This window comes from Strix aluco, chromosome Z (assembly GCF_031877795.1).
Source record: "Strix aluco isolate bStrAlu1 chromosome Z, bStrAlu1.hap1, whole genome shotgun sequence".
NCBI classification, from domain to species: domain Eukaryota; kingdom Metazoa; phylum Chordata; class Aves; order Strigiformes; family Strigidae; genus Strix; species Strix aluco.
The window spans coordinates 12,500,132-12,524,499 of record NC_133971.1 but is presented as its reverse complement, the minus strand read 5'-3'; the positions used below and the strand labels follow the sequence as shown (position 1 = coordinate 12,524,499).

Genomic DNA, 24,368 nt, shown 5'->3' with positions numbered 1-24,368 from the left:
AAATTGTTATGACCTAAGCTGTCTGTGGGCTTCCAGAAAAACTAAAATAATAGTTTATAATACTTACAGTTTATACAAGAAAAAAGCATCCAGTATTTCTATAGTTGTAGGCTGTTCGTTAATATTTTCTTGGAATGGCAATCAATATAACCTTGAAACGGCAGCAATGATCCGTATGTTATTCATCAAAAAGCAGCACTTTTTTGGCAGACAGTCAACAATAAAATACGTAACTTACTTCACTGGGCTCAGTTTCTTTCCTGTGTTGCTTTTGTCCAGCAAGATGCAATGTCTGCAAGGATGGATTGGGATCTTATCCATGGCATAGCACATTACACCAGCTGATTGTTGATCCTTAGGTTTGTAGCACTACCAATACAACATTACTATTTCTACCTGGAAACTATTTCTACCCGGAAACTATTTCTACCCGAAAACATTAATATTTCAGGTAGAGGTGGCTGCATTTGGAGACTTTGTGTGTCTCTCTTCAGAAAAACTACACATTACCAAGGGCGCTGGAGAAGCACAAAAAGGTCACTTCTTAGCACACTAACCACCAAAGGTGGCCTAGCACATGAACTAGCAGATTTAACAAACGTAAGTCATGCATTTGGGCATGAATCCATCATTCTTAAAACCTTCTTGCTAATCCAGTTTATGATCAGTGACAGAATTAATCTTCTAATTACAAAAATCACCATGCAGTAACAATAGTTAACAACCAAAGCAAAAGCAAAGATAGACAAGCTTTGGCTCAGAAGCTCCTCCTGTCCAAAATTTCTCCCCTCCATGTATTAGCTAGTTAAAAAAGATACTGCTTCTTACTTTTAACCACGTAGCCCTGTAATGCAGTATCACTGCTGCTAGGATCAGTCAAAAGCTTTCTACTGAACTTGCCAGGCCTCAGGGCTGAGGCTGGCCACACTTGCTCTGGCTGAACTTCCCTTGCCCTGCCTGCCACTTGGTTTTACTTGGTTTAGCTGTGACAGCAATTTCTTTAACTGACCAGATGTCTGTGGCTAACGTGTTTTACTTTTGTTATCTTTGTACTGTACAACCACTGACAGTGGTTTTTCCATGTAGAATGAGATATTTACAACTCTAATACAATGATGCAGTGTAAAGAAATACAGGTCTGCTAAAGATAACAGAGGCCTTGAGAAATGGAGACCCAGGATGCAACATGGAGGAATACAGGCATGGGATCACATGAGATGGGGCACTGGGTTGGTACTGGAGACCACAACAGCTGTGAGCAACTTCCCAGGGCTCTGTTACAGAAATGCAGACTTGGGCCTGGACAGAATTGGTTTTAAGGGTAACAGAACAAAGAAACTGCATCTTACATATCTAAAAGGCACCACATAAGGTAATTTGGATGTAGCATGAAGCTGCAGACCAGTGAAGAAAGAGCAAATGTATAAAAGTGTGTTACCAAACACACAAATTCAAGTGGATTCTGGAGTAAAGAAAATGAAACCATTAACATGAACGTTACATTGCTTGCAGTGGACTCCAGATGCTGGTAAGCTGCAGTAACATGGCTCACCACCAGACCCCAAGGTCTGCTGCCAGCCCACAGATCCCAAAGCATAGTGCCATGGGCAGAACCACAGGAAGCAAGGAGGAACAACTGAGTGCATGTAACAGTCTCAATGGCAATGTTATTCTTTCCTTTTTAACAGTTAAATCTGGACTAACAATAATCACACTCTTAGACTTCAGTTATATGAAGAACAAATTCTTGGCTTTGTATACACAATGTGTATTTCTTCTTTGCCCATAAACAAGATGCGAGTGTAACACCCTGTGGCCTTGCTGCTCAATGTCTCTTAAACCATTAATGCTATAGCACCATCAGTGCAATACCACTATTTCAGAAAGAGTAAATCATAAATGTATCAGGGACTGTGAACCCTGTAACTGCATGTTAACACAGAAGCATTTCAGTCATCTGTATCTCAAAGCTTACTGTGCTTTAAATGTAAGTACAACCAGTTAAGTACAGAACTTAAAAACTGCTATGTTATATTGAGAACTTATCCAGAGCAGGAGTGGTTTTGAACACTGAAATCAGAGTTCCCACCTTTCCCAAGTTGGAAAGGTTTATAGTAATATTTGATCTTCATTTCTCTTACAGTCACTTGAGGAAGTGAATGAGAAAGCTGGTGTAGATACAGTACAAGCTGCTCAAAGTCAAAAGGCTCTCCCACTACTGCATCCCTTAATCTTAATTTTGGGGATTCATAGCTTGTCAGTCACTGCAACTGAATATTACTTCATATTAAATCCACTATCTTTCGGTAGACATTTCAGCGTACGGGCTTAGGACTTTTTCCCTGTGTTTCTTCTTTCCTTACTTTAAGCAGCTCCTCCAGGGCCTCATATTTCCCTAACAAATGTCACAATTGAGATTTTGTAGTTACTGCTTGCCTCTTCCAGCTGTGATTTCACTTCCTTTGCTTCTTGCTTTACTTTGGTACCAACACTAAATAATGCTTTTAGCTCTCCAACAGCCAGTTGAGGAATCCATAAGCAGTCTGAGGATAATTCTTGTTACGAGTATCATCATAGAGTGACTGAAATCCAAGTGCATAAACATATGACAAGACACCTGAAGGACTTACAGTTTAAATGCAAACATGACAGTGCAAGAATTATAAACCAATGTACACACGAAAAAGAGACAAGCATAGATTAAGTGAACTAAGGTCACTAAGGTGAACTAAGTTAAACCTTTGAAGCCTAGTGCCTTCACTACAAGACAGTCAGTTGCTAGAGAACATCAGTATGGACTTGAAAACTCAAGGCTGCAGGGCAAGATAACAGCACCTGGCAGTGTGGATAAACAATGCAGTATCTCACCCACCTGTTTATCCTGAGTTCAGATTAACATTAGGAGTATGAAAGCAAACTCACTTCATGGAAACTGACCACCAGTCACCTTTATAAGACAAAACTTTCGTGTTTTAAAAAAGATACAAAAGAACTGGTGATGTGTCAAGTTATAAAATGAAGCAAAAAGGCCAATAATAATTTTTCCAATGGATCAGGATCATTTCCAAGAGGATACTGCATTTTGAAGCTTACGACACAATCCTCCTCTATGTAAAATGATTGTGAAGAGAAATGAAATAAAATTGGAGGAACTACAAATAGTATTTCTGTCTGAGATCTTTCAGAAAATTATTATAAGCTTCAGACATTAGAAAACAATGCAAACATATAACAAGATATACACAAAAGGGAATTTATAACATAAATACTTAATCTTCTTAGTGATAGCAGTAACAAGGACCATACTGGCAATTCCTAGACTTAAGTGGTTATTATCATACCCTAACAATATACCAGAAACCTAAAAATCTGCCATGAACACAAGAGTGTGCGTGCACACACAAAATGCAAGTATCCCCCTCACGGGCATTAAGAGCTTTCCCACGTACGGCAGACAGAGGAAGCTTGGGTCCCTCTGCTGTTAGCAGGCTAGCTCAGTCCCACACCCCAGAGCCTGCATCAGCACAGGCCTCCAGGCCCAAGTGCAGATCAGAAGCTCACAGAACTGCTCCTATTTACAATCCAAGGTTTATATACTTCAACTTAATAATAGAGTGCATTCTGCCATAACACAACTTTTATGAGCACATTTCAGCTTAGTGCAAGACAGAAAAAATGTTTGACAGATAAAGTTATCACCTTACATAATAAACTTAGAGAAGCTGCCTCTGCATTTACAGAGAAATTTCAAAGACTGAACAGGTCCATTCTCTTGAACAGCTCTCCAGAAAAGCTTTAATTAAAGATAAAAATGAGATGCACAGTACCTTTAACTGAGAGAGCTTAGAAGAGATTCACCTCACATCAGGGTTCTGCTGCACTGAAGTACTTCTTAGAAGACCACTTAAATGAAATACTTCCCACTGTCATTTATCAAAATTCTTTCACTCCATCCAGTCAGACAGTTATGTTTTTTTCTCTTTGTGAACTTTTACTATCTGATGCTTAAGCATACGTTGTAAATATGCTGGAAATCATGGTTACAAAGTACCATGAATCAGCTTCCACTTTTAAGTACCACTGTAACAAAATGCACATATTTACAAGGAGAGGTGTCAGAATGCTGACGAAAAAGACCACCAAGTGGAACTCACAAGAAAAGGAAGGCTACCTAGACTGGCACATGGGAGTGTGCGGCAGAGGAGCATCCCCTTTTGCAACATTCAGACTGTACAGAGGATGTGATTTTCTAGATCCACATTTTCCTGAGAAGATACCACAGTGATGGGAAACACAGCTGCACTAGCCACACGTGCTGCTTGACACAGTCTGAGAAGCGGGCCTGTTCAAATATTCCGTGCCACGAACACAGACTTTCACCAAAGTTACAGAAATCAGTGCAAAACCAAAATATCTTCCCCTCAAAACTACTACTCAAAACCAGGTGATTTTACATACTTATTTTTGAATTTTTTGTATTTTGTAAACCATATGCTTACTGATTAGACATACTAGATTTAACAACTGTGTATCATTTGCTATATGAAACTTACAAAATAATGTAGGAATTGGTTAAGCATGGTTTAAGAAGAAAACGATCTGAAAGGGTATTTTTCTTTCTTGGCTATCACAAATTTGGAATATTTGCACAAGATTTTATTCTTGAAAGTAGCATCTAACAAAGATTAAAGTGGCTGGAGAGGCTGCAGATGACACGACTGTGCAGATGCTCATATACTGTGCTTTCGCATCATCATTTCAGTTAACAGAAACAATGAGACCTGGAATTTTAAAAGTCATTTTATGGACTCAGACACCTAAGAATCTTTAGACCTAACTAGAAAACAACTATTCAATATTAAAACACCCAGATTCAGAAAGATTCTTTGCTCTCAGTCTCAGAAAAACATTTTACAAAATAAGAACAAGTTTTCAATATATCACAATGCCAATTCAAATCTTTCTCTAAACAAAACAAAAAACCTTCCCAAAGATGAAAGAATATATACACACACCATACTGAAAATTCTCATAATATGTCCCAGACTCATTGTATTTTGAAGGTGGTTCTTATATTTAATTTAGAGACAACCTCTACGTACCTTTGGGTACCTTTGTATTTTGGGGAGGAGTGGCTGGAGAGCTGCCAGTCAGAGAGGGATCTGGGGGTGTTGATTGACAGCCGGCTGAACATGAGCCAGCAGTGTGCCCAGGTGGCCAAGAAGGCCAGTGGTATCCTGGCTTGTATCAGAAATAATGTGGCCAGCAGGGACAGGGAAGTGATCCTGTCCCTGGACTCGGCACTGGTGAGGCTGCACCTCGATGACTGTGCTCAGTTTTGGGCCCCTCACTACAAAAAGGACATTGAATGACTCGAGCGTGTCCAGAGAAGGGCAACGAAGCTGGTGCAGGGTCTGGAGCACATGTCGTACGAGGAGCGGCTGAGGGAACTGGGGTTGTTTAGTCTGGAGAAGAGGAGGCTGAGGGGAGACCTCATCGCCCTCTACAACTACCTGAAAGGAGGTTGCAGAGAGCTGGGGATGAGCCTCTTTAATCAAGTAATAAGTGATAGGACAAGAGGTAATGGCCTCAAGTTGCGCCAGGGAAGGTTCAGACTGGATATTAGGAAGTATTTCTTTACAGAATGGGTTGTTAGGCTTTGGAATGGGCTGCCCAGGGAGGTGGTGGACTCCCCATCCCTGGAGGTGTTCAAGAGGCGGGTTGACATAGCACTTAGGGATATGGTGTAGTTGAGAACTGCCAATGTTAGGTTAATGGTTGGACTGGATGATCTTCAAGGTCCCTTCCAACCTAGATGATTCTGTGATTCTGTGATACCTCTCTCCTGATTGTGAATTCACTGCTCTGCTTCAATTCTGTACTGTATTCTAATGGCTCTGTTGACTGTATGTTGGAAAGAGCTCAAGTCATTTGGTGCCTGAGCAGAGTGGAACTGTAAAGGACAGCAGAATATTAAGGGTGAAAATCATTTTGGTACAAAGGACTAAGGAAAGATCCATACGTGAACTATTGGTCTTCTATATCCTATTGCATTAAATGTAAACCAATGAAAACAATTTAATAGCTAACCTAAGCATAGACCATTCAAATAAGCTTAGTATTTCTCAATAAGGCATAAATATTAAATTAGACTTGTCTACTATGAAATGTAAAGCAAATCACATTTAAAAAAAAAATTCGTGAGATAAGGTTTACATGAGCTTTACATGTCACTGCACTTCATCTGTGGAATATTCTCAGATTATCACAATGACATACCTACCCAAAGCGAGAACGATTTCTTGAGTAGAAACTATACTGATGAGAGTTAGTATGTTTGCTCTTGCTGGCCCCACAGTATTTTGTAGCAGAAATTATCTGATGAGAAATTTTCTTTTGAAGGCATACATATCATTAGCCTTTCCACTGAATTTCAGAGCAAACAAAAACTTGGTAATTAATTTTAAGGTACAGTCCTGATCTTTCTCCCCTCACTGCCACCAAAAATTGCATGACCATCTATGGTCTTTAATTCTGTTCTGCTTTCAATAGTTTAAAGAAGGAAACCATGGTTGTGTAAGAATACATAACGTTTCTGTGACATCTGTAGACAAAATATTTACCTACTAAAGACTAATATTTTAAATAGCAACAATCAATTCTTTACTTAAATAAAAAATATTTGTGTTACAATAAATAATAAATACAATCACCTTTTAAAATATAAATTTTTCTTAACTGTAAAGTTAATTCAAAATGCCATTACTTAAAAGTTAGAAAATCCTGAAATGCTAGGGTTTCTCATTTAGAAGATTTGAATGTTTAGTTTTCCTTTAATCACATTGATTAAATTTTACTGTATTTTTTCCCACTTCAAATCTATTATTACATCACAAAACAATAAGGCGGCCAACAGAAACTAGTTATATATACCCACCAAGGTTTGAATTTACCCAGAAAAACTGATTGAGTTGAATTAGAAAACTACAGGTAGGAAGAGGTCATAAATCCTTGTTTGCAGGATATCTGACTCCCGACAGTACCATGTTAAACCAGTCTTAAGAGACAGCATAAAAAAAGTCAGAATGATTTATAAAAGCAAGCCAAACTTTACAAAAAAAGTAGATAATTAATTTTAAACACGTACTTGCTTCTGTAGCCACCGTTCTCGCCTTCTTTGTTTTCTCCTCAAGCTTTTCAACTTGTTTCTTTCTCTCTTATTCAGCTTTTGGTTGAAGGAAATACTCGTAGGCTGCACAAGACCAACAGGTGCGATGTACTGTTCCTCTTCTACAGCACTTGTAGGTGAAGAAAGGTTCATCACAAAAGGTAACCCATCAGCAATGGCACTCCCAGAAGATTGTCCAGTAGCTTCAAAATCACATTCACTTTCTGTTTCTCTGTGTAGTAATGTGGTGAAGGAAGTAACTCGAAACCTTTTTTGTAGTTTGTCAGCACTGGAACTATATAGGCCCTCAAAAGAATTACCATCTTTCCTATTGGACTCTAATTGCAATCCACCTCGTGTGTAAACAGGTGGATTTTCATTTCGGCCATGGTAAATTGTTTCCATACTGCAAGTTTCATATAATGCAGGTAACAAAACAAGTCTCTCTGCAACATTTAAATCCAAACTACGTGATCTTCTGTGAAAAGGTTTTACAGTGCATGCATCACTCATAGGATAGGAAGCAGAAAGATTTCTTTCTTGATTTAATACATTTAAGGGAAGTCTTTTACTTTTAATCTCAAATCTGGGAGCTCTTACTTCTAGACAAAGTGCTTCTGTTAATCTTCCAGTACCATTATTATTTCTGGCCATGTATGAAAGCCCTTGATTTTTGATTTTCAAAGTTGCAGTTACCAATTCATGACATGTATCCTTGCTAAAACCAGACTGAATTTTGAGGAGAGGTAAGTGTTTTCCTGATGATTTTTCCAATTTAACAGACAAAGCTGGCTGATAGTCAGTTTGACTTTTGCAGAAATGTATATTTACTAACTGTCCACTGGAACATTTTGTGTTGCAAACAAAGTTAAAGCCCCCTAAGCAGGCCTCGCAGAATGGACAGTGAAGTTTTCCAATTGTCCAATGTGCCTATTGACAAGAAAAGAAAAAAACCCCAACACATTCATTGTAAATAGATGATTAAGAAATCATTACTTTTCTCCTTTAATAAAAGGGTTTACTTTTTGTTTTTCAAACACAATAAAAGAGACTTCACAGCAGAAAGAAAATCCATCATTAATAATGTTCTGGTCAAAACTGTTTGCTGCAGTGATAACTAATTCTAAGAAGTCTAGAATACACATTTCAAAATGTAGGTGCTTTGAAATATGTTTTAAATTTGTACATAGATAGAATAATATTGCAATACTAACAAAAACATTAGATCGTTTAAAGCAGTGAAATCAATTTACCATGTTAATCTGGAACTGGCGAGCACAGTTTCTCAGCTGAGTCTTCCGAGTGCTGATACATTTCTTGCATACTAAGTACAGTGGAAGGATAGTTCTTACAAACAGCATATAGCTTTTTACTTTGCTTACCCAATGAAAACTTGAAATGGTACTTGTATGTTGGTGTACATAGCATTACAACATAATCTGTGTGCAGATACTATGACAAATCCTTACTACTCTATAAGGAGACAGTTTTTTTCATTATTTGTAATTTATGAATTTCATTTCAATCCTAAAGGCACTTTTTCAAAAGAAAATACGTATCAAAGATCTATAAACTCCTACATATTTGCACAACTATTAGTATTTTCAGTAAATATATTCATCTGTCAGCAGAAACATTTTTGAAGATTAAAGTTATTCAAGAGTTTGTAGGATCAAAGCCCAGATGAGGAACATTATCAACTCCAGTCACACATTACTCACTAGTGTGCCTGAAGTGGGTTTGAGCCAGGAATACAGAAACTGCCCAACATTTCTAGTTAAAGTATTGCTTTCAGTTGCAAATGTCTTTCAAGGTAGTTTGGGAAGAGGATTCCATGACTGAGGTTTGTCTGATTGAAAGCTTCAGAGATTTTAGTAAAACCAAATGTGCAGTTTCAGAAAAAAACACTTGTGAGGAAAAAAAGGTTATTGTTCACATGAAATGCTAGAAAAAGTTTTGGAAACACTTCTTTGAGAACTTACTCCTGCCTCGTGGGTTAAAACCTCAAAATTTCACAAAGTATCAAAGATATGCTTTTCATCGCACTTACAAGAATTTGTTTAAATCTAGACATGATTTTAATTTAAGAGAAAAAAATATCTCAGTTTACATATGCCCAAATGCATTCAGATTCCCGAAAATCCCTTGAATGTGCACAGTCTCTCTGTTTATAAGGCTGACCAACATACGCACATGCCATTCCCAAAGAAGAATTAAGCTGGTTCAGAGATTTACCTTAAGTCTCCCACTCTCCATTTTCCAGATGCCATGGGCTAGGCACTAAAATTCAGGGAAAAGCACTTTCTAGTGCCTTTAGTGAATCTTTCTGACACCGAGGCACTATGGAATAGTAACCTGGATCTCCAATTGTAGAGGAGGAGGGGTACATGACGGTTAGGGAAGAAGGTAGGGAACCTGGCAAAATGGGAATGCAAGAGATTGAGGGAAGAAAAAGCACATCTCTGTGTCCTATGTGCACAGAGACTGAGAGATGAGGTGCAGGACAAGGGAGTCCGGGACTGATTTAGCATGAGTTTGGCAACGGACTGTGGAAGCATTGACTCAGTAGAAGAAGTAACAGCCTACTAGTGGAGGAGGTGGTAGGGGAAAATCAGCAAGATCTGAAAAGGAGCTGAGGGTACACAGATTTAATGATGGACTGCATAAAGAGGAAAAACTGGGAAGGGTTAGCCAAAGAAGCTAAAACAAGTGATGAGTGATGGGGAAATGAAAATGAGGTCAATAAAGGTCACTAGAAGCACCAGCTGGATATTTATAATTATTGAAGATAAACTATACATTAATGTGTGTAAGAAACCCAATGAGATTGATTAAGAACAGGGACAGATGGCAAAAAAGAACTGGCTGGGAAGTAGTGGGTTTTTACAGCCTGCAAATAGACTTTGTGCTTATGTAAAATGATTTAGCCTTTGATTCAGGAGTCATACAGGAGAAAATAACACATGATCACAAAATTATTCAGAGCCCAGAAGGATCTGGGGATAAGTCAGAATTATTTAAAAAACCCACACATTTAACCATAAACCCATACGATCTTTCCAGAGAAGTCAGAAGTGAATGAGGGAAGAGTTCCCAGGATATTAAAGGACAAAATGGACACTAAGATACTGAAGGTGTTCATAAAGAATTAAATTCTCTGCTTCTGCCACCAGTGGAGCATTGCTTCTCTGCAATCTTGAGCAAGTATGGTAAGCCTTTTCTGAGCAGTCTACGGGTTTTGTATTTCCCAGGTATCCAACCTGACCCTCTAGGCTTTCAAATGCAGAAGGCTGACCATTTACAGCTAAAGGTGAAAAGAACATTAGAATCAATATTTAAACCAAATTTACTGAAATAATATAACACGCAAAGTACTGTAAAAGACTGCATCCTTATGATCAGGCATTCAAGATTAGGCAATTCTGTGGAGAAATACCTCATCACTCCTAATTTCCCCCGCTCCCTCAAGATCTATGTTTCTGAAACAGATACACTATTCTGTCATGGACTATTGAAGTATAAGAGAGCATTAATTTTAAAAAGAGTTTATTTAATGTCTAACAAAATAAAACATAGAGCAAAACAATGAAGTAAGATTAAATAAATTTTCTTAATTTTTTAATATTTAGTTTAGTTTTTTTTGGTTTTGTCACAACAACTTTTTCTTTGTGTATCATTTTCAGGGTATATTTGCTTAGATCAGAAGTTACTTCCAATATAGTAAAACTTAGACACTGAAGTTCAAGCAGGAAGGAAGGCAGATATTTGCCTCTCTCAAATTGAAAGAACACTCATCAGAGAAAAACTGTAGGGTCAAAGTCAAGCACTGTTTCTGCTTATTATATCAATGCAACAACATTGACTTCTAGACCTAAAATAATTTAATGAAAATACTCAACTGAAGCAGTCAGTACAACAGGAAAGTTATGAGATGGTTTGTAATTTCAAATGGGCAGTTAAAATTCAAAAGCAGTGACACTGGCTTGTCATCAGACCTTTGAATTCGCAGGAAGGAAACTACTTTCTATTCGTATGACATATTACCACATTAAATATAAAAGACATCACATCATATTCCAACAACAGATCTCTTAACAACCCTTCAGTCGAGTGTTATGGAGAAACATGTTTCTTCCTGTCACTGTCAACATATGCATTAGTACTGCAAGATACGATGATCAAGACAAACCAAACCCCAAAGCCTCTATAATAAATATAATTTTAAGCATTGACAAAATATGCAGAGGTGCCCATGACAATTATTTGGACAAACATAAATATAGTCATCTATACATGGGCAGGAACAGAATTTATCATTGTAGGTTTTGTGCATACTTAAAAAAACCTAATTTAACAGGGAAAAAAGCCTCTGTAAATGGTAATGATAGAAGTTACTGAGAAAAAAATCTGTCAGAAGATATCTGTAATATACATGGACCCTGGCAGAAAAGTGCCCTTGAAATGTGTTCCCCTTATTTATTTCACCTTTTGAATGATAAAGATGCAAGCAAAAAAAGATCTACCTTTTCAATGACACATTTCACCCACTCTGGAATGGCTTCTAAGTTCACATGCCACACATTGCAAGACTCCTGAACAGCAGCTGAAAGTTGTGATGTCTGTTAGAAAAAGAATTATTGTATTGATATTCAACATTCATGTAAGCTTTTTTTGTTTGAATATAGCCAGAAGTCAGCTTCCCAAATTCAGTAAATATTTTATTAACAAATGATAAAACTCAAAGATGTTGGTACATTCTTTAAGCTAAAAATCAGGTAGATGCTGTCAATAATCTTCTATTTCTGAATCTAAGGACATTGGACAGACTCCACTGTGGAGATGGTGGTGTTTTGTTTTGTTTACAAGAACAGAAAGTATGCAATCGTTGATCTTCCAACGATATTCAGAAATTGATTTCAGAAGCGCTATCAGCTGGCACAATTTTCTAGTAAAGGCACGAAAATCTAAGTTCTAGTTTGTATGAAGACTGTGGTCAGCACTGCATAACTATGCCACAAATAGTTTTAAATTAATTTTCTAATGCTTCTTAGAATAGCAGAGAAATCACGGACTCTTAGCAACTTCTGAATTTTTATGTTAAAGTCTTAAAATCAGTTGTTAAAATTTATGAATATGGAAAATCACTGACTCGTATGTTATGAAACTCATGGGAATAAAAGTTTCATTACGCTAAAAATTGAAAGTGGGGCTATACACAGAAGACAGAAGCTTTTAGAAATTCTTCAAGTAATTACAGCAGACAAGATAGATCCATTTGCTATGTCTATGCTATCATCTTCCTCCTATCTGTGGAGAGTTCCTGTATTTCAACTTGGGTATAATTCTGATTTAAACTGTTCACACTGCATTCATAATATCAACATCTGGTTTTAAGATTTGTTCTAAGATTTTTCTTTTTTACTCATATTTCACCTGTGTCTTTGACTGAAGGTCTAAAATTCATCAGGGAAAACTGACATACTGAAAACATTATTACTCTCATCACAATACAATCTTTGCCTCCCAATGTCTTAGGAAGTAGCGTTAAATTGAGTTTTTCTACCTGCTGTCTACATAAATAGAGAAGGAGCTTCTTCAGTCTTGTGCACAATCATGGTGGATCTCCATTAGCCATTAAAAGCTCCACCATGGGGTACAGACACAGATACCTCCTCCTTTTCACTATATTTTTTCCATGAAAGGAGTTGAAACTTCTCCATTCCCAAAAAACACTTCAAGCCATGCACAAAATAAAAACTCCTCAAGTATAAAGCATGAAAAATATTCCAGAATCTCAAGTTCTGTAAGCAGAGTGATTAAAATGGGGCTTATTAATAATACTAATTATATCAGGATCTTAAAAATTAACAACTTTGTTTCTAACTCTATTGGTTATACCCTTCTCCACTGCCAAAAATAATGTTGTTGCATTTCTAGTGCATTAATAAAAAAGATCAACACCTTTCATTCTATTTGCTTTTTTACTTAGATTCAAGATCATAAGATGTCAGCAGTCTTCTTGGCATATTTGGAAAGACTCTAATTCTTTATGATTACTAACTGCCATTATACAGCAGCAGAAAAGCCTCTGTCATTGTCTTATTCTGTATGATTATTTTTCTGTTTATTTTAATAAAGATGATGTATATTACTAAATGGTATTTTAGCCTGGCAGAGCATCCCCCAGCTCAGGGCAGTCTAATAATCTGAACTATTTTTGTGCACAGATTATTCCCCACTTTTTCAAAATAAGAGCAAAAGTTTCTGATGTAGGAATATTTGGCACACAGTTAACTACTGCAGTGGAAATTAGTATCAGTATTTAAAACACACCTTAGAGTTCTCTGTTAAGAGACATTAAAACAAAAAGTAACTACATTAGAACTGTCAAAAACAGACACCAGTTTTATAGGAAGAATGGTAACACTATATACTCTACACAAGGTAGTAGTCAAACATATCATGAATAACAGCCTTCATGTCACAGAACGCAAAGGTGATCGCTGCATACTCGGCTTCACTAGCATTACTGCTTACATTACTCTCTATGGAATGGTCCCTACTTTAGTACTTATCTCCACAGGAGATTAATTAGTAATGGAGGGCAAGTCTAATACTTCTCCTTTATTTAAAACCAATGGCACTGGAAAAAGTTACAAACTCCCTCCATATGCTATACCTACTTCAGATGGTTCTTTTCCATGACATTTTGCAAGGCAAACAGAATTTGCTATATATTTTCTACATCTCCAGCAACGTAGAACATCAGCCTCCTGGCTGCTCATTTCAACTTCTGATTCTTCAACTCTGTATGTCTATCTGTAAAGACCACAAAACACAATTCAGTCACCTGTTGAAACCACACATACCTTCCTCTTTCAACACAGAAGTCTATCAGTAATCTTTTCACTATAGAGGAGATGAATACTTTATTTACAAACACTCTCTCGTCTCGTGCAGCATGTCACCTAGACATTTTAAATAGTAAAGTGAAACAGTTTTTTTTTATTTCCAGGTTGCATACAGGACTAGAAAGCAACAACAACAACAACAAAACAAAATATAAAAAAACCCCACAACTTCCTCAATGTTTAGACAAAAGAGAACTCCACTTTTCCCACAATATGTCCATAGAAATAAGGCATTGCTATCCTACATATTAAATACACACACACACACATATGTAATGCCACATAACAAAAATAAATGCCAACATAAAACCACAGATGACAAAGACTGTTTTCTTAGTGTGCCCCTGGAAGCTTGCTCCCTTACATCTTGTGCGGGAGGATCAGTACTACTGGTGCAACAGAGTTTTTCACAGACCTGAATCGACCTCCTTGTAAAAGAGACCTAAATTAAGACAAGCACAAGAACAAGACAAGTGTTTTTCTTTGTGCCTTGCTGTGTTCTGATGTCTCTCTAGTCTTCTCTGTTTCCAAAGCCTTCCCTTTTTGCCATGCTTTCTCCAAAGGTCCTCCAACTGTTCTACCTGCTTCTGTTTTTATCTGCTTGTGCTAGCTCTAGGAAAAAAATAAGAGAATTTTTTACATCTACACACTCAACTCAAGCACTATGCTAGGGTTATGCCTAACTCACAGTGCTAATGTGAAAGGGAAGCTGGGGCATAAAACTTAAAAGAATCTCTGTTATCCCACATTCCAAACGTGATTTTGCAATTCTTCCAATAATTTAATTTTTATGTTGTTTTCACTAACTAAAGAAACTCTGAGGTCCTCAGTATAGGCTGCCTGAAGAGCAATTTGGCTTATTGAGCCGTACAGACTTCTGCATTTTCCCTATTTCTACCTTTGCCTTTTCTGACTTGTTTTCTGAATTAATCAAAGACTATGAAACACACACACAGAGGTTATTAATGATTTTTCATTTATATCTGAGGTCTTCTTTCAGCAGATTTCTTTTTCTACATATGTAAAGAGTCTGAAACAGTTTGACAAGGAGGAACAGAAACAAAGTGTGCATACATTAGACTCCTAGCTCAAGTGTACATGAAGCTTTTAATAACCAGATCCATGCTAAGCTTAGAAAGTGAAATTAAGGCAAACATTAAATCTTTTCTTGCAATGTCAAAATAAATTAAAATGAGTTTTTCTTGGGATGCCATTAACATATTTTAATGTAAGTTAAGATGGCCAAGCAAAAAATCATGGAAGACACACTTACAGAAAAAGCAGAATTTACACTGGAAACCTGTATTGTTCATGACAAAAATGTGATGATTCAAATGCCTTGACTTAGGCAGAATCTCTCTCAAGTATTTACCAACCTAGCTATGTCAGTGCTGCTACGTTCTGTACCAGATGCATTTCAAAAGTGGAATGTATAAAAATGCTAGACCTCTCTCCTTTTTTTAAAAAAACAAGGAAATTCAGACTCTGAAGGATTTTTACAACCAGTGTGTATCACTTTGCTGTGACAAATGCAACACCAGACTTCACAGGGTATTGAAAGAATGATTACCAGTTATGAATTTGTTTGTATCACTCAAACACCTTAAATCTTAATTAATTTATTCTTCACAATTTCGTAACACACTTCTAGGATGAATTTAATCTTACAACAGCTCAGTGAGAACCGCAAATCTAAGACCAACCAGGAAGGACTGAAAGACTTTTTGCATAAGGCTAGCTCAGACCTGTTTTTCAGGTACAGCCATATCCTCATCTACCAAAATACATTCTTGAAATGTAATACAGCTAGTGGTACATATCTTGCACACCTTATAAACTGTATCTGAGTATTCAAATGGTATATATTTATGTCTCTGTATACATTCTGTTCTCCTTTTGTTAATTGTTGTTGAAAAAGCTGGTTTGCTAACTGTTGAACAGCTGCTTCATTTGAGGCTGGTGATGCTGGAGTGGGGTATAAAACAATTGGTGACAGACATCTGAACCAACAGATAAAGGACTCACGGATAAAGGCACTTGCTGTATTTAAAAGACAAGATTCAAGTCATGCAAACAAAGCCTGTCTAAGGATCACTGGCATTTGAGGGGATGTAAACATCCCCCTCGCCTGAACAATATCTAGTAAGCAAGCACTGTTTTATTGCAAAATAAAAGGTCTTTTTTTTTTTAGTTTATACACTTCAAAAGTTTCTTCTTAATTCTGCATACACTTCTCATTTAAAAATACACAAAATAAGAGAAATGAATGTATAATATATAATATGTAATAATCGGCACAGCACAGGTTGTATTTTGTGTAACCAAGAAAGCTGATAGTGGACTACATGGAAAAAAAAATCTCAAAAGTGCAAATACTTTTTAAGACTATATTACAGTAGGCTGAAGTGTTCTTCTGGCCTAGCAGAATTTAAAAAGGAAAATTTCTGTAGGTCTGTTAAAAATCTGCATGTATGTGCCTTCTGCAGTTCTTACACAGGACAGAAGAAATGCTACAAATACACATTAACCCATTGCAGAGGTTTCTACATGTGTCATGATAGAACCATTTTTATTTTGATTTGCACATAACTTCAACTAGAACTCAAATAAAAGCATACAAAGACAGGTTTTTGAAGTGGTTTTATAGTTAAATGCAGCTTAACCATAGCATTCTGAGCATATTTTAATACGTTTTTACTTGTTTTGCATCTAAAACTATTAAAAGGCATCTTGTTCTCACCTTGCTTTGTCTTTCAGAAAAAAAAATGCCAACATAAAGATAAAAGACTCCAATTTGGCACTGAGAAACTATATAGTGTCACTCTCAGTGGGCCTTTTCAGTGTGGCACTGGGTCACGTTTGTTGTGCTGTACTGCTTTCAGATCAGTTGCTTTGTGTGAGCTCATGTTTGCCTCTAAAATAGCATGTAGTCATTTCTGAGTGTTAAAAAGTCTGTGCTCCTCTATGACTCTTGTTTTATGTCCTTCAAACGTTTTTCTATGACTCAGCCTCAAAAAGACAGGAGCAGAGGGTCCTAAGGCTTCCTTCCCAAGGCAGGGTCTCAGTTCCCTTTCTTGAAAACCATTTGTCTAACCTTTGATGGAGATTCCACAGCCTTCCCAAACTATTTAATTACCTTCTCATCTTCTATTATTTTAAATTTTCCCCTAACATCTAACCCGAATTATCTGGCAATTTCCCTTATTTGCTGTGAATAAGAGAACTTCTGTGCAAGAACATTTTACAACTTTAAACACTTATTATATATTAGCTCCCCTTCAAACTTGTCTTTGGGCTAAATAAATCCAGTTCTTCCCCTCTTTCCTCACAGATCATACTTTCTTGATCTCCAACTGCCACTGCTATTTTGTGAACTCTTTCAAATGGGTCAGCTGTTTTTGCACAGCAGTGTTCAAATCTGGATGCAGAACTCAAAATGAAGTTTTACCAGCACTGAGTAGACTAGAGAAATTATATAAATTTTCAAGAGAAAAAAAAAAAAGAATAGAGAATGCCTTACTAGGGTGGAAACTAATACAAGCTTCACTAGATACATTTGAAAACGTTTCTTACATTTATAAGGGCAGGAAACACTGGAAGATTAAATAACAACTCCCCAGCAGCAAACAATTTTTAAGTAATTTCAACAAGTGATCCTTAAGATTTTCAGGCTCTTACATGCTCATCAATATGTTAAGGGAAGAGGAAACAGGAATTGTATTTTTTCCCTTCCTCCCACTCTGTCTGGAAAACCTATGAGCAACACCACAGAAAGCTAGTGGAGCTATTCATGAAGAAAACAACAAAAAATAGGTGAAGGATCAAGCTGCAGACATAGCAGCCAGAAAAATGGTACAGAGTTGCTGATAAACTTCCTGTTTATTCATCACTCCTTGAATGGGACACTTTCCCTCCTGGCATCCTCTCACTAGTAGGAAGTCCCCTTTGATATGTATATCTAAGTTTCTTATACAATCAGAATTGTATAATGTATTAAGCTTTGGCCACCTCTGCTTCAAAAAGATTTCTAGAAAACAAGATGTAAAACCCCAATAAAAAATTCTCAAATGTTCAAAGTTAAGAACTAAACACAAAAACCTAAATTTCTGTTGAAAACCTGGTGTAAATTTCTTTTTCAACTAGCTTGCCCCTCACCTCCAAATGCATAAAAATAAGAAAATTAGTACAGCAGGACAAGTGGTTCTCAATGTCTTTTTGTTCAAAAGTCACCTGTGATCCCTTCAGAACACTGCAGTCATAAAGATTACAATAATAATTAGGTTGCAACAAGAAATTAGGGCAGAGAAACTTGAGCAATAGTTACTGGGAGTCTTGAAAAAATATTAGATGAGTGGCGGCTTTGAAGGATGATGATGGCGAGAAGCTGGATGAGCTGTCCTGGCCAACAAGTGTCCCTGCCAGAAGTTCCTGCTCCCAGAAAGGGAGGAACTGACAGTTTGCTGGACAGAGAAACAGTCATGGAAGGCATTCAGGTACACATAAAAGCTTGCTGCTACCTTCTGATCTCCAAAGTATTTCTGCTTAAAGAGACCCTTTTAAAAGCATACTTAACCAGTGTTTCTCAAATAAAGTAGCACTTAGATTGGAAGACAGAACAGAAAGTTTAAAGAACTGCCTCCAGGCTGCCAGAGAAGCAAAGCAGCAAGGTGAGTAAAGGGCTGTGCCATCTGCTCCTGTGCCAGCTCCTGCTTGATTATGAAATGTTCTACCAGCTCAGCTATTGTGCGATCAGCTTCTCTGTCATGGGCCACTGGTTGATGAGAGAGGGTGGCCAGCGTGTGATACTCTCTCATGTAGCAAGAGTAGCCCATGCAATTAAAAGGTAGTTAACATAAAAACGGGAGTGTTACTTGCAACGTATTACTTAATTTGCTAAAAAATCCTACTGCATGCTGCTGAAGTCAACAGGTCTACCACATATAGCAAGAGAACGTAAGGCGTTTAGATCACTTGGACCTAACAGCTCAATGGAAAACCTCGGATCAGCGCGTAACCTCTTTCTTGCTCGAGATCCCGCTGACCAGTACTGCCTGTTTCATGCTCTTGCACGTACCATTCATTAGCTGTTCCACAAAATAAAGGACTGAACAAGCAGGAATACTGTGCCCGCGTCCCAACGCACCGCGAGCTGCTGACCGCAAGTCACCGGGCAGCTGGGCCGCAGCAGCGGCTCCCGGCCGCCCCCGCCGGTGCCTGGAGACCTCCCGCCCCGCCCGGGCCCCGCCGCAGGGCAGCGGCGCCACCGCGGGTGCGCCCGGCGGCCGGGCACCGACCGCCTCCCGGCCGCGCCTCCGGCTGGGCGGGAGGGGGCCGCGGCGGGCCCGGCAGCCGCCCCCAGGGCGGGCTGGGCTGGGCTGGCAGCACGGTGCCCCGCCCGCCCCGCCCGACGGTGGGCTCCCGGGGCGTTCCGGGCGCTGACAGCCGGCGGCGGCGGCAGCGCTAAGTTAACTCCGAGAAGTCGGGGCTGTCGCCGCCGCGCGCCGACGCCCCCTCAGGCAGGCGCCGGGCGCGCCCCGGGACGGGCAGCCCCGCCGCCCCCCAGCTCCAGGCAGGTGTCCGCACCTCCGCGCTCACCCTGCGCCCCCGACGCCCCGCGGCCCCCCCACCCCCTCCCCAGCCCAGGGCCCGGCTCGGCCCACCGGGCGGCGGCGGCGCCTCCCGCCGCGTCCCCCGGCCCCGCTCAGCTTACCGGGCCGCGCCGCGCGAGGCTGGGAGGAGGAGGCGACGCCGCTGGGGCGAGCGGGCGGGCGGGGAGGGGGTTGCGCAGCAGCAGCTGCTCCTGCGAACGGGAAGAGACGGGAGACAAACGGCGTCGGAAAGCGCTCCGCTAGCGCGCCGCCTGCCCGGCGCGGCCCGGCCGGCCGTGGAAGTCAGCCCGGGGCGGGCCAGTCCTCTCCGGCGGCTGCTGCGCCTCTCGTCCCCGCGGGAGGCCGGGGCCCTCGCCGGCTGCGGGGCCAGCGCTGCTGTCGCCGGGGGAGAGGGCGGCGGCCGCGCCAGCCTGCGCCGTGCCTAGGCCTGAGGGTGGCACGGCCTCTCGTCTTCTGACTGACAGAGATGTAGCCGGGGTGGGGTCGGCCCCGGCGGGAAGATGTGACCAGGGTGACGAGGTGCGGTAGCGAATTACGGGGAACTGAATGAAAACTTTTCACTAAAACTGGGATAAAACCCACATGTTCCTCCACGCCCGAGGAACAAGCCCAGACCCAGAGAGCTTCCAGTCAAAGCGTGAGGCCAGGGACATCAAAGGGACCGACAAGTGCCGGCAAGCAATCCATACTGGGTGGGGTGTCATCAGTAGCCCCTGAGTACTCTATTAGGCAGCATGAGCAAAGAGGAAGCTTTAAATGAAATATGGGGGGAAAAAAACCCCAAACTTTTGAACCTTTGTAGGGAATTGTTGCATATCATGCAGGGCTGCATGGGAGAAAAGGCGGTCATAACGCTCTGAAGATTCCGGGCAGCAGAGAGCAGCATTGGGGGCCCTTTGCTGATGAGCGTCTATGCCTCCGTAGTGAATAAAAGCTGATCAACTAGATGGGCTGTGTTTCCACCTCAGCAGTCTTTTGACCTTTTTTTGATGATACTCTGACTTGTAGCTGACAATCTGCTAATAATAGTTGCTCCACTTCGAACACAGGAAGGGACCAGAGTTATTAAAGCAGTGTGAATGTAAGAGGCTGGAAGATTGCTGAGGAAAAAAAAAATTAGAATCTGCCCATTTTCCGGTCTGTGGAGGTGGTTTGAAACACTGAAACCTCCATTTCACTGTTTCTCCTGCGATTATTTAATTTATGTGATTTTTCTTGTGTTTCAACGTACATTCCCAGTAGGTCAAGTCAAGGTTTTGTTATCAGCCAGCTTATCTTGGACGATGTAACACTCACCGTAAGATACGGGCTCTCATGGATGCAGAAGTACACTACCGCAATTTTTTTTCCCAGTGCTCTCAGTTATCTGAATTTTTTGCTAATATTTGCTCTTCGCTACCCTGTTATTATTCTAACAGGCTGCCTTGTCACAGTAGAGTTACTTAGTCTGTTTTTTCTTGGGAGGGAGTATAGGTTTATTCAGTTCCTGCTATTTAGAGCCCTATTCATGTGAAAAGTTTTTAAAAACAGTGTGATGCAGACAGTTTAAATAACAGTATAACGTCTAACAGAAAGTGTTTTTCTGGCAGAGGATGAGGACAGGGCAGCTGGCCTCTCCAAGGTTAAGAGTGGGTAAAGTGATCACTAAGAAGGTAAATGGATATTGCTTGTGCTGTGGCTTTGGGATACATGACAGCATGGCACAGAAGTTGATTCCAAGAGAGAATATATATGAAGTGCTTTTTACTGGGATAGCCCCTTGAATCTATGGTGAGCAGTCCCAGGATCACTGCCAAAGTGACACACCAGAAACCATACAGTATTTTTGACTTGCTGTTCTGAGGCAAAGATGGTATAGCAGGAAGACTCTGTTGAAGGCTCTATGCAGTACAACATGAACACTGAAACACACTGCAGTAGTGTAGTGATTTGTGCATAGACAGTGGCACACACCGTTTTCATGTCCATGGCACGTGGATAGTATATCCAGTTCACAGGTGCTCCATGAACACTTCTAACAATGGTGATGTATTCCAATAGCCACAGCAGGGACATGTTGTTTTCCTTGCCAATGGTGTTGGTGAAGCTGGAAAAAATAATCCTTAGCTGCCTAGGAAAATGGATGACCTGACTTTCACTCCTGTAGAGTTGCTTTGTTTACCAAAATACATCTTCTCCAACAGAAGAAATTACATTTTCTCCAGATATTCCATAGTGCACTAATGACTACCCTAGGCATTAACCCAGCTCTGTAATCCCTGGTCCTTTGACCCAGTGGGCTGTCCCCATCAGCTGGGGTCATCTCCAAGACCTGCATATCTATTATTTGATCATCTGTGCTGGAGGAAAGTATTTTAGAAAACGGCCAGAGCGGGAGCATTAGGAGAAATGAATGAAGAAATGGAAGCTGTTGGCTAGAACTTTCAGGACTAGATACTGAGCACAGGGGAAGTTTATTGTTGCCATTGCCTGTTTGTTTTCTAAGAAGCTTGCACACTTGAAGAGCCTTGTAACAGGAGAAACCCAATGAGCAACACTGGCCTGTTTCACCCTTCACTATAGGATTCATTGTTGGAAAACCTTTGGTAACACTAGGCATTACAATAACCATAAAATAAAACGTTTCACTGTATGGAGATTACCATCTTTTTGCATTTTATTGGCCTTTCAAAAATACACCTGATTTTCAATTTAACTTATCACTGAAGAGCTTTTCTTATTACAAAGCAAATTGCAAGAAAATGACATTTCTTTCCCTTGAAGATAATGTTTTTTTTATCTGCAGTTAGGTTTCCAAATCTGATTTGTAAAGCTCATCATACTCCAGTAAGAAATCTAAAGCCTATGCCAAATATCCATCAGTTAACGAATCATTTGCTTTCCTTTTGCTTATTTTTAAAAAACAATCTAATCAGTCTAAAATTGCTGTATATGGTCATTGGCTCTAGTAGGGAAAACATTTTTTAAGTCACTTGGAACTAGATCTAATAAAGTAAATCTTAATACTATTTTCTTTACTTGTGGTCACTTGTTCCTTGGAATGGAATCCAGAACTGTGTTAAACTCAGGGATCCTCTCTGTGCTTCAGAATTCTGCTGATCAAGGAATCCTGCTATCTTGAGGTAGGATAAAAGAAAATCCTGTAAAGAAGACACGTTCTACAAAGGTCAGTGAAGTTTTTTATATGTGTTCTAGAACTAGTTCTAGAAACTAGTTCACCTGTTGGGAACTAGTTTCTAGAAGTGAAAGTATTTATGCAGAAAAGAGACCTAAGGTCACTTTTCTGTACAACTTGTTTATTCATCCCACATTTCCCATAACTTGGGAGAACATACTAGTTACCCAGCTAAAGGTAATAGCACGTTTTCTTTTTCTCCATGATGGCACAGCTTCAAAAAATTTATGATCTGTGGGACTAAAGTTATGGAAGAGAATGTGCCTGTGCTCAAAGAACTGGACAAATCACATGGGAAAGGGAATTTCAGGGATCTTCAAGGACCAACCTGAGTGTTTTACACTAAGCAGACTTGTAAAAATGCATTAACAGCCCTTTGAAGAGGGTTTTGTACTATTTTATATTTAGTTTGGGTAAATAATAAGGAGATTACAGTAAAACTATTCATTGTACATTTTGATCAGGGCTTTTGATTAAGTTGATTCAGTTTAATTAAGTGGAAAGACAAACAAAGGATGGCTTCAGGTAAAGTGCTTGACTTGGAAGAGTGAGTTTAGATAAGCTAGAGAAACTGCAGTGATAACTCAGCCAGTCTGAACTGCTCAGGAATTTGAATGGAGAGGATATCTGAAATGGAAGTTAAATTTGTTTAAAATACTAAGAATTTATATCTGAGCAAGGAAGAGACTTTCAGAAATAACGCCAGACCTAAATGGATAGTTACTTAAAGAGGGATTTTAGAAATACATGAACACCTACAAGGAATAGAAAAGAACAGAAAGGAATTAAAAAATACTGATCAGCAAATAAAGTTATTTCTTAAAATGTAGAGCAGGAGTAAAAACTGTTTAAACTGAAGCTGAATTAGAACTTGCAAGGAATACTAAGAAAGAATTTTACAACCTTGGCTATTAAGGAAGTGGAAAACTAATGAGATTCAGGTGAATAATGTGCAAGGTTATGGACTTGGAGACTGCTGACAAGAATTTCTGCTATCAGCGGAGGAATCATCTAATGGAAGCAATAAAGAGGAGGAGTACTGGAGTATACTAATTGGTCACAGGATGTCTGTGCATTGACAATGTGATATAGCTCTGAAAAGACAAATTGTGATCTGGACTGTGGGTGTATTTCCAGTACATACAGGGGAATATCGATGCGCTGGTAATTCTTTATTTGAAATAATACAGATAGTTGTAGTAATCTATTTTTCAAGAAAGAAATTTGGGCTAGAGTAGGCACAAAGAAGTTGTACTATGATAATAAAATGGATAGAGACTGCCTTATGGGAAGACAGAAAGAGCTTTGCTTACTCAGTTAAACAAAACAAATGCTGAGAAAAGTCTTTCTTGATAGGTATTCAGTGAGGCAATAAAAGATTATGACAGCCTTATATAGCCTAGAAGATGTGTGTAAAAAAAGTAGGTACGAATTGGCCATTAAGAAATTTAGCGTGAAAATTGAAGAGTTGTAGTTGTTCCACCAGGGAGATTACTGGAAGAGCT

At 39.4% G+C, this 24,368-nt stretch overlaps 1 protein-coding gene across 1 annotated transcript in view; it reads right to left on the bottom strand.

The window, feature by feature from the left end:
• The window catches only part of RNF180 (ring finger protein 180), an 83,842-nt gene extending 63,996 nt beyond the window's left edge, over window positions 1-19,846 (bottom strand). Inside the window, exons 1-4 of the mRNA XM_074812308.1 lie at window positions 19,790-19,846; window positions 13,852-13,987; window positions 11,692-11,787; window positions 7,148-8,098 (exon numbers count right to left, since the gene is read on the bottom strand). Of these exons, the coding sequence (XP_074668409.1) occupies window positions 7,148-8,098; window positions 11,692-11,787; window positions 13,852-13,953 (1,149 nt within the window). The 5' untranslated portion in view covers window positions 13,954-13,987; window positions 19,790-19,846. The remainder of the gene's footprint in view (window positions 1-7,147; window positions 8,099-11,691; window positions 11,788-13,851; window positions 13,988-19,789) is intronic.
• Window positions 19,847-24,368: the final 4,522 nt, after the last annotated feature.